This window comes from Empidonax traillii, unplaced genomic scaffold (genome assembly GCF_003031625.1).
Source record: "Empidonax traillii isolate 1590-97213 ecotype Southwest subspecies unplaced genomic scaffold, ASM303162v1 scaffold1292:size136317, whole genome shotgun sequence".
Taxonomy (NCBI): Eukaryota; Metazoa; Chordata; class Aves; order Passeriformes; family Tyrannidae; genus Empidonax; species Empidonax traillii.
This window is the reverse complement of record NW_020956485.1, coordinates 115,162-125,987: the sequence shown is the minus strand read 5'-3', so window position 1 is coordinate 125,987 and position 10,826 is coordinate 115,162. Positions and strand designations below refer to the sequence as shown.

The 10,826-nt window shown below is 59.4% G+C and overlaps 1 protein-coding gene across 1 annotated transcript in view; it reads left to right on the top strand.

Annotated features, from left to right (window-relative positions):
• Window positions 1-7,406: 7,406 nt before the first annotated feature.
• SBF1 (SET binding factor 1) overlaps window positions 7,407-10,826 on the top strand; it is a 40,546-nt gene continuing 37,126 nt past the window's right edge. The window contains exons 1-2 of the mRNA XM_027906399.1: window positions 7,407-7,432; window positions 7,974-8,026. Coding sequence (XP_027762200.1) covers window positions 7,407-7,432; window positions 7,974-8,026 — 79 coding nt within the window. The remainder of the gene's footprint in view (window positions 7,433-7,973; window positions 8,027-10,826) is intronic.

The following is a 10,826-nucleotide window of genomic DNA, read 5'->3' as shown; positions in this document are numbered from 1 at the left end:
GCTCCCCCCTCCTGGCAGGGACTTGCAGAGCCAGAAGGTCCCCCCTGAGCCTCCTTTTCTCCAGGATGAGCCCCCCCAGCTCCAGGAGAGCTGGAGAGGGATTGGGGACAAGGCCTGGAGGGACAGGACACAGGGAATGGCTTTCCCTGTTCAGCCTTCCCGTTCTCCGTCTCTGAAATCATTTCAGTGTGATTATTTTGCATTATTTTGCTTGGCTCCGCTGCTTCATCCCAGCCCATGAGGGCTTTGGGGTGCCTGGAATTTTTCACGTGCTGGCGTGGCTGGAAGGAGCTCGGAAAAAGGGGGATAAGTTGGGAGTGTCATCGTGTACCACCCAAAAACCAAAATGCCGTCTCCTTGCCCTGGCGTTGGGGAAAAAGGAGGATGAGGAAGGGGCTCTGGAGGAGCAGGGAGAGTAGGAAGCTGCTCACAGCTCTTGGATCCCTTCCCAGAAATGCTTGCTGGAAAATGTGGACTCTCCTCCCCAGGTCTGGAGGGAGAGACGGGGAGGTGGTGGGCTCGTCCCAGCTCCAGCTCTGCTGTGGGATGGAGGGAATGGGGAGGTGTTGGGATCATCCCAGCTCCTGTTCCACCTGTGCTGGGTGGGATGGAGGGAATTGAGCAGGTGGTGGGCTCATCCTGTGCTGTTCCACTGCTTCATGTCTCAGTTTGGACAGATTTGGGTCGGATTTTGGGGCACTGTTCCCCACTGGTGACTTCCCAGATGGTGCAGATGTTCCTGTCCTGGGCCTCCAGTCCCTTTCTGAACACCCAAACCACCTGGGCGTGGGGATTTTGACTCTGTCAGGAGCCAAATCCCTCCAGGGCCTGACATCAGCGGAATCACCTTGGGACCAGTCTATTTTCCTGGAGTCTCCTGGGATAAATCGTGAATTCCCATTCCCTGGGGGTTTCCAGCAGTGCTGGAGGGCCGCTCCTGTTGCAGGCCTGGCGTTTGTCTGTGGGATTTATCCCCAGCCCCGTGTGCCCACGCACGTCTCAGCCCTCCAGTGGGATTATCCCGGGGCTCTGTCTGTCTCCCTGAGCTCCATCAGCACTTGGAAGGTCGTTCCTGCCCCGGGATGGCTCGGGGGGTGTGCGAGGGGTCCCTCACGTCCTTCCTGCCTGGGCTCTGTCCACACGGAGCTCTGCCTTGATCCACGGCCAAGTTTGGAATACTCAGGACGTATTTTCCAACTTTCCCGACCCTTGATGTGGTTTTCTCTTTTTTTTGGTCTGTCGAGTGTTTTTCCCTGGGATTGGTCTGTCTGGAACCAGCTGTTCGGGCTGTGCTGTCCAAAATCCCCGGTGGGACGAGGTCATTCCGAATATCACTCGGTATTCCTGAAAATCTGAGCGGGACAGGAAGCTGATGCTGGAGAAAACGTCAGGACTTTCTGCGGTTCTCTCAAATTTATCGCCGATTCTCGTTTTATTTATGTTTTTAATTAGTTAGTTACTCGTTTCTCTGTGACCTGTAGTGGTGCCTGACCTGGTTCCACACTCACACGACTCTCGGGGTGGGCTCCTGGTTGTTTGTTTGACTGTGGGACAACCAGGGGTTGTTTCTCCTTCGGCTTGGTGAGTCCTGGGAGATGTTTTCCCTCCCTGTGCTTGAACGGGGGGTCACTTACTTGGTTGAGGTCTTGGAAAAACCTAAGCCTGCGCCATGGATGGAACTTAGTTGGCTCCAATTCCAAGGTTTTCTGCCTTTTTGGGAGATCAGGGTCTTGCTGTGGTGGAAGTGAAGCTGTTTGGGGGCAGAGGGGTGGCTGTGCCGCCGTCAGTGCTCACCTGGAGAAGAGAAGGCTCCAGGGAGACCTGAGAGCCCCTTGCAGGGCCTGAAGGGGCTCCAGGAGAGCTGGAGAGGGACTGGGGACAAGGGATGGAGGGACAGGACACAGGGAATGGCTTCCCAGTGCCAGAGGGCAGGGACAGATGGGAGATTGGGAAGGAATTGCTGGCTGGGAGGGTGGGAAGGGGCTGGAATGGATTTCCCAGAGAAGCTGTGGCTGCCCCTGGATCCCTGGAAGTGTCCAAGGCCAGGTTGGACAGGGCTGGAGTGACCTAGGATAGCGTGAGGTGTCCCTGCCCCCAGCAGGGGGTTGGAAAACATGGTCTCCGAGATCCCTTCCCACCCAAACCATTCCATGATTCCACCATTCTCAGTTTTTCTGGCAGAACAGCAGCAGGGATGAACGTTTGCCATCTCAAGTCTGAGCAGTTATTCCAGAGCTGGAAGCTCCCTGTGTGTGGAGTGTGGAATGTGCCAGGCATCTCAGTGAAGTGCACTCTTGCTCCAGCTGGATTTCTCCTCTGCTCCTTTCGGGATTGGGAATTATCTCCTGTCCCTTCACCAGAGCATAGTGTTTCATCTCGCTGTCCCCAGGGGCTGAGCCCTGCCAAAGACCCCAAATGTCACCCTGGGCTGGGAGTCCTGGGCTTTGTGCCCATCCTCACATGTTCTCCTGAGGCTGGGCCAGCTCTTCCTGCCTTAAGGAATGAAAATGGGATGTTGTGGCTGTTCCTGGAGTTCCTGGATTGTGTGCCTGGCACAGGGTGCCAGTCAGACCCAGGTTTTGCCAACCATCCTGTGTGGGTGCAGAGCATGGCAGGAGCTCGTGGTGCTGAGCTGGATCCAGAGATTCACAGAATCAGGGAATCCCTGAGGTTGGAAAAGCCCTCCCAGCCCATGGATCCCCCCTGTGCCCCATCCCCACCTTGTCCCCCAGCCCAGAGCACTGAGTGCCACGGCCAGGCCTTCCTGGGACACCTCCAGGGCTGGGGACTTATCCAAGGATTTCAGCTGAGTTCTTTCGGGAAGTGGGGGATTTTAGGCTTGCAGGGTGAGGGAGCTCCTCAAGGCACGTGGAAATTTTCCAGCCTTGTCCTCTACTCTCCAGGATCCACCTGCAGGGAGGTACCCAGGTGTGGAGCCACCCTGGGACTGTGGACCTGCCCCGGCCTGGCTCTGTTGGTTTTGGGTGGAGAGGAGGTTTGTGTTCCCTTCCCGTAAGGATCAACCTGAGCGGTGTTTCCTTCCCGGCACACGGAGCGTCTGCCACTGCCAGGGCTGTCAGATGTGCCTCAGGTTCAGGGAATCACAGAATGCTTTGGGTGGGAACTTCAACACCACCCAGTGCCACCCTGCCCTGGGCAGGGACACCTCCCACTGGCCCAGGTGGCTCCAACCTGGCCTTGGACACTTCCAGGGATCCAGGGGCAGCCACAGCTTCTCTGGCCAACCTGTGCCAGGGCCTGCCCACCCTCCCAGCCAGCAATTCCTTCCCCACATCCCATCTAAATCTCCCGTCTTTAGCTAAAACCCTTGGGATAATCTGGGAAGAGCCTCGTGCCCTGCTGATCCTCGGGAGCCCTCCGGGATCCGGGTCCCAGCTTGTGGCACAGCCGGAGCTGAACGGTGGCGTCAGCTGAGACTGGGGTTGGGATCGGGCTGGGAGCAGCTCTGGGGAGAGGTGTCTGGAATATCCTGAACTGACAGGGACCCACAGGGATCACCCCAGCAATCCCCCCCGTCCCTGAGAACGTTGTCCCTGAGCTCTGTCAGGCCCCAGCACCCTCTGGGGGAAGGGCCTCTCCTCTGGTGCCGGTGCCATTCCCGCTCGCCTCCGTGACCCCCCACAGACTTCCCAGATAATCTGTGTGTGGAGGACGACGTGGGTTTGGGATCTGGCTGTTGGTGGGGTCAGTCAGGAGCTGTAGCAGGAGCTGCCAGGGACAAGCTAATCCCAGTAATCCCCTGGCTGTGCTCAGGGCCCGTGGCGCTTGGATTCCCATCTCCCAGCCCGTTCCCAAGGATTAGAGGTGAGAAGCCATCCCGGGTCACCGGGGACAGGAGTGGGACCGTGGCCAGGCTCCGTCTCCCTGTGCCGTGGGATTTGGGGGCAGCAGGGCCAGCATTCCCGACCCTGGGCAGGGCACAGCTCCTCTCCGGGCTGTGGGGTCAGGCTGGAGGGACAGCTCGGTGTTCCGTGGGACGGGAACTGCTGCCCTGGAACCACAACGGGCTTTACCTGCTCAGAACTTCCTCTGGTTCGCAGGGAAATGCCGATGAGGAAGCTGAAGGCTCAAGGGGGAGAATCACTTCTCCATCCCGGAGCAGTCTGTGATCAGTTTGATGGGGTTTCAGTTCCTCTTGGCATCGGCCCCTTTCCCCTCCAGGCCGGGCTGGCTCACTGAGAGGTTCCTGCAGGAGCTGTCGCACTCCTCCTGCACCTCCCGGCTCTTCCTGCTGCCCTGGGACAGTCACATCCCTGAGGAGGGTCCTCCCTTACCCAGGGCATTCCCTTCTGCAGCACAGATCCTGTGAGGAGCAGCTGAGGGAGCTGGGGGGGGCTCATCCTGGAGAAAAGGAGGCTCAGGGGGGACCTTCTGGCTCTGCAAGTCCCTGCCAGGAGGGGGGAGCCGGGGGGGGTCGGGCTCTGCTCCCAGGGAACAGGGACAGGACAAGGGGAAACGGCCTCAAGGTGTGCCAGGGGAGGCTCAGGTTGGCCCTGAGGAGGAATTTGTTGCTGGCAAGGGTGGTGAGGCCTTGGCAGGGGCTGCCCAGGGAGGTTTGGAGTCACTGGACTCAGTGGTCTCAGAGGGCTGTTCCTCTGTGTTCACAGAATCATGGAATCCTTGAGGTTGGAAAAGCCATTGGGTCCAACCATCCCCAGCACTGCCAAGGCCATCACTGATCCATGTCCCAAAGTGCCACATCCCCAGGGCTTTGAAATCCCTCCAGGGATGGGGACTCCACCCCTGCCCTGGGCAGCCCCTTCCAATGCCTGATCACCCTTTCCAGGAGGAATTTTCCTGGCACAGCTTGAGGCCATTTCCTCTTGTCCTGTCCCTTGTTCCCTGGGAGCAGAACCCGACACCCCCCACCCAGCTCCCCTCTCCTGTCAGGGAGCTGGAGAATGTTGGGAACATTTCCTCCATTCCAGCACTCACCAGGAGTCCCTGGGCAGCTCCAGCGCTGCCGACCCAGCTGAGACCCCTGTGGAATCTGACCTGATTCCCACTCCTGTATCCCAGTCCATCATTGTCCCTCCCTGCACCGTTTTCCCCTCTGGATGTGCCACACTCCAGCAGCCGCCTCCTGTGTGGGACACTGGGAACAAAAGCTCCTTCTCTGGCTGTGGGAGATGTTGATCCTGGCAGACTCTGGGTGGAAATGATCCCTGTAGGGTCGAGACAAACTGAGCCCAGTGCTTAAATCAGTCCTTCTGCCCTAGCAGGATGGAGTGGGGAGGGACTTGGGCACCCGTGTGTGATCCGTGAGGAACAGCTCGGGCTGGGGTTTGGATTTTGGGGTTTCCCTCTGTCCTTGGCTGCCCTGCAGGGAACTGCCTGGCACGGGCAGGAGAGGGGCTGGCACTGAGCCCTTTTGTCCTGGAATTGAAGCTGGTTCCATTCTCTGCTGTGTCTGGGGCTGGATCTTACTCCTACTGTCCCTCGGCATCTGTTTACCAGTTGGGAACAGCTCTGCTCTGGAGCCAGGCTGGGATAGCTGGGGGGGATCACCTGGGGAAGAGAAGGATCCAGGGAGACCTGAGAGCCCCTTACAGGGCCTAAAGGGGCTCCAGGAGAGCTGGAGAGGGACTGGGAACAAGGCCTGGAGGGACAGGACACAGGGAATGGCTTCCCAGTGCCAGAGGGCAGGGACAGATGGGAGATTGGGAAGGAATTGCTGTCTGGGAGGGTGGGCAGGGGCTGGAATGGATTTCCCAGAGCATCTGTGGCTGCCCCTGGATCCCTGGAAGTGTCCAAGGCCAGGTTGGACAGGACTGGAGTGACCTGGGCTAGTGGAAGGTGTCCCTGGGGGGCTGGATGGGCTTTAAGGTCTTTTCCAACCTAAAGCATTCCTTAATTCCCACGTATTTTTCCCTGCAGTTTCCCCCCCAGCTGGTTGTCAGGACCCCCCATCAAACACACCCCACTCCTTCCCAGCTCCATCCCGTCCCTCCTGGGGCCCTTTTCCAGAATCCAGAGGGATTGCTGAGACCCCCAGGGCAGGAGGGGCTGTGGGAGTGGGGTCCCAAGGGATCAGTGGGTTCCCGGGGCAGGAGGGGCGGTGGGAGCAGCCCGGGCTGTTTTTAGGCCGTGGGTAAACCTTGACAGCCCTGTAATTATCCCCCGGGGTGCCAGTGCAAGGGGGGGAATGGCTCCCCTGGGAAGCAACTGGAATTTGGCATCAGGTAAAAATAGAAGAGGTTCCTCCCCAAAACACTTTTAGCAGCCCTGGCCACGCGGAGCCACGGCCGGGCACGGCCATGGAGCTCCAGAGGGGCATGGGGATCCACATCCCTGGGGAACTGAGCCAAAGCACCCATCCCAGGCCAGGGCATGGAATCAGAGAGTCACAGAATGGTTTGGGTGGGAAGGGATTAGAGCCCATCCAGCCCCAAAGGGACCTTTGGAGGTCACCTGAGGTCCCTTAAAGCAGCTCCTGGGGCCCCTCAGCTCGTCACAGTTTTCCTGGAGGGCTCCTCCAAGGGGATCTCTGGCCCTGGGCTGGAAGCAGCCCCGTGGGAGTGGTGGTTTGGGGCCCTGGGGCCGTGTCAGCGCAGGGATCCGTGGAAGGTTTCCCGGCTCCGGGTGAGCCTTATCTGTGTCCTGCTGCCAGGCCCCCTCCAGGCCCGCAGCGCTTTCCTGGGACGAGCTCTCGGAAACAGGCGGGTGGTTTTTTTTTTTTTTTTTTATATTTAATTGCTTCCTCTTCTGCCTTAATGTTTCTAAAGATAAACACGGCTCTCCCTTGGCACCGGATCAAGGGACAGCCGGGCTGTGCCAGGGACTCCGCTCTGTGAGGGAATGTGCCGCTGGAGACGGTGGGAAATCTGTCACCCCCTGCCAGGACAGCATTGATTCCATACGGAGCTGCTCCCTCCTTCACCGAGCATTCCCAGATCCCGGGTTCTTCCCTGACCCACGGGGGCGTGTGCTGGGTACTTTCATTCCGAAAGTACCGTGTGTGGGCAGGGACAGCATCCGCTGAGGAGGAGGGGGGGCCATCCGAGTGGATCTTCCCACAGGATCTGGGGTGGTGGGAGAGCGGAGAACCCCACATTCCACAGGCCCACCTGTGGGGGTTTTCCAGCCAGAGGGGTTTGCCAGCGTTCCCGATCCCGTGAGTCTGCACCTCCAGGTCCTGGCAGGGTACCTGGCACCGCCCCGGGGGGGTCCAGTGCCCAGCTGCTCCCACACAGCCAGGGGAGACCTCTGACACTTCTCATCCTTCATTTCAGAGGGATTAGGAAGAGGTTTGAGGAATAATGCCAGCTCAGGGACAGGGGACCCAGGCCAGGGTTGGTGTGACAGAGCAGGGAGAGCTCTGCAGGGGTGATCAGCTCCATCCCCTCTTTCACCCGCTTCATTTAGCTCCCTATAAACACCTCGTTATGGTGGGGCTCATCCAGAGCCTCACGTGGGAGTGCCGTGCCTGGAATTGCCGTGCTGGGAATGTGCCCTGGTCCCCCCGCCCCGTCCCGTGCCGGTGGGGCAGTGCCGTCCCCTCTGACTCTGCTCGAGGATGTTGTAACTGGAGGTGAGTGACCCCAGGCTGGAGGGCTTGGCCTCCTTCGGGAAGCGTTCCCTGGCTGGAGGGAGCGTTTCCAGCAGGGAGCTGCTTGGGATTGCATGCAGACAGTGCCTCCTCACCCAGCTCAGCGTTTGGCCTGGCCCAAACTGTTTGTGCTCTGATCATTATCGTCACTGTTTACAGCACGTCCTCAGACATCACCAGGGCCATCAGTAAACACGGAATGAGGCCTTTTCTCCTAAATTCCCCCCCTTTTTTTAGCCGTGGTCAGGACAGGAGTTGGTGTTCCAGGTGTGACTTGTCCCTTTGTGGAGAGTTTTGCCCTGAATCCCATCAAAGGCCCTTTGGCAGAGCCAAAGGTGTTGGTGTCACCCTGGTCCTGCCCTGCCCACCTGCAGCCACCTGGAGTTCCTGCTGCCTGGGAAAGGGTGTTGTCCCTGCCCAAGCTCCTTGTCCTGTGGAATGGCACTAAAACCTGGAGTGGGGAGCACGAGTGGGTTGTTATTCCTTGGGATTATTCAGTCACCAGCCATGCTGTCCCTCAGCCAGGGGACACAGCAGCCGTGCCCACAGCAGGGACGTGGCCTTGGGGGCAGCCGGAGGGGACAGTGGGATTCCAGTAAGTGCCACACCAGGAGGAATTTGTTGCTAGCAAGGGTGGTCAGGCCTTGGCAGGGGCTGCCCAGGGAGGTTTGGAGTGCCCAGGCCTGGAGGTGTCCCAGGCAGGCCTGGCCGTGGCACTCAGTGGACAAGGTGGGGATGGGGCACAGGGTGGATCCATGGGCTGGGAGGGCTTTTCCAGCCTCAGGGATTCTTGGATTCGTGGCAACAAAGTCTCCCCTTGTACCAGTGGGTGGCACAGGGAGCTGCAGCACCCACCATGTGTGCTGGTGGGGTCTGGGCCGTCCCCTCCCATGTTGGGGGGACATTGCTCATGGCCAGGTGTGGGGACAGGGACTGTCCCCTCTCTGATCCTGGGCCGAGTGGGCTTTCTCTGGAGGCAGCCATGGTGTGGCTGGAGCAGCAGGACAGCCCCGGCCCTCACACAGCCCTTTTGTTCCCCTCCATAGCAAAGCCATTCTTCGTGCTCCTTTGGGGAATACGTAAGGAGGGAACAGTGCCTGCATTGTCCCGGAGCAGACACTTGGCGTGTTGTTCTGGGCCGGCCGTGCCCGCCGTGTGGTGGGGCTGGGGGGGAGCTCTGGGGTGGGGATGGCTCCGTCCCTGCTGCTGCCTTATTGCTGTTCTCTTAATCCCCCGGAGCTTCTCCTGCTCTCCTTGAGGGAGGAGCTGGAATATCCCAGCTCTCCCCTCCCTCGGGAGTTGGAGGAGGGCTGAGTGGTGCTCCGGCCGTCCCCAGCTCAGCGGGACACCTCTGAGGATCATGGAATGCTTTGGGTGGGAAGGGACCTTAAAGCCCACCCAGTGCCATGCTCTGCCATGAACAGGGACACCTTCCACTGGCCCAGGTTGCTCCAAGCCCCGTCCAACCTTTGGCACTCCCCGGGCTGGGGCCTGTCCCGCCCTGCGGCCTCGCGGGGTGGTTGATGCAATCGCTCCCCCGTCTTGCGGGGCATTTCCCGGGCCGTGGCGGTGCTGCCTCAGAGTTACGTGGATCTACGTGGGTCCTGCCCCGGTCCAAGAGCACCATCAGTGTGACCTACTGGGGCTGGGCTCATTTGCATCTGCTGGAGCAGCTCCGGTGTTTGGGGTTGCGGTGTCGGGCTCTGAGTGCTCTTGGCAGGAGCTCCTGGCCCCGGGCCCGCTGTGTGGCCTCGTGCCTGCTGGCTTTGCAAGGAGCCACCTCGGTGACTCCAGGCAGGGCTTGGGAGCATGAAGGGTTTTAGGATGCCGTAAAACTGCTAAATTTGTAAATGGTTTCTGCATTGAGGCAGCGAGAAGCTCTCAGCTGATGCTGCTTCAAAGTAGGGATTAGGCTGAGTCCATCTGGGGGGAGCTGGAAAGTCACTGATGGTGTGAAACGAACATTTTGGAAATAATTTAATGTATCTGAAGTAACTGGATGTTTCTGAAGTGACCCCCCTGCCCTCTCCCAGCCGAGCTGACACCTTTGGAGCTGGTGACACAGCTGGAGCTGGGGGGAAGGAAGGGTGAAGTGCATCTTGCTCTTGTGGTGAGGACTTAGACTCATAGGATCATGGAATGGTTTGGGTGGGAAGGGGCCTTAAAACCCACCCAGTGCCACCCCCTGCCGTGGGCAGGGACACCTCCCATTATCCCAGGTTGTTCCAAGCCCCGTCCAACCTGGCCTTGGACACTTCCAGGGATCCAGGGGCAGCCAACGCTGAGCTGTGTTGGCTGAGCTTTGCGTTGATATTCAGGATGATATCATCCTGAATTTCCAAGCTTTGGGATGTGGGAGTTGTGTCTGAGCCTGCAGAGGCCCCGTTCCTGGGGGTTCTTGGCTGGACTGGTGGTCCCGTGCCGTGGTGAATCCCCTTCCCGTGGCGTCGGTCACTGGGAGTGGAGGGTGTCAGGTGGGAGGGACGGGACAGGACTCCTTCCAAACAAAAGCCCTAAAACCCCTCTGCAAACTCAGTCGTGTCTCTGTGTGGTGTTCAGGCTGAGCTGCTGTTGTCACATCATTTAAGGGACGCTGGGAGCGAGGGAAGCGCTGGGAGCTGGCGTGGCCGTGACCCCCCGACCGTGGAACCGGCCACTCCCGCCGTGCCAGCGCTCCCGGCTTGGGGTCATCTTGTGGCTGAGAGTTTAACTTTGTGCTTATTTAGAATTTCCTGTATTGCAATAACATCCCGTAAGCTTCCAAATCCAGCCGGTGGGGACGGGGACAGGGACGGGGACAGGCTCCCCCAGGTGTCACCCCCAGCCCTGCCGGAGCAGGAAGGAAAACACGAGCCGAGCAGCTGGTGTGGAGGCCGAGGTTCACAGGCACACGTGCTTTCCCAGGAATCTCGGCCGGGAAAGCAGGAGAATGGATGGGGCAGGTCCAGTTCCCCCTGGCAGGAAGGGACGCGCCGATCCCACAGCCCGATACGGCTCTGCCTGAGCTGAATGCTGGGAAGTGGGAAGGCTGGGATGGGGCTGCCCGAGGAGCAGCTGAGGGAAGCACCGGGAGGTTGTCCAGGAGTCCTGAGTCAGGCTGTTTGTTGGTGACAGTCCCTAAAATCAGGATGTACCTGCCTGCAGCTGGCTGAGTGGTGTGGGAGCGCTTGGCTCTGGGAAAACCCCAGGAGTCAAGTTTCCCTTGGCTCTCTACAGCTCTTGGAATGAGCCCAGAAACCCCCCCTTCCGTGTCCTG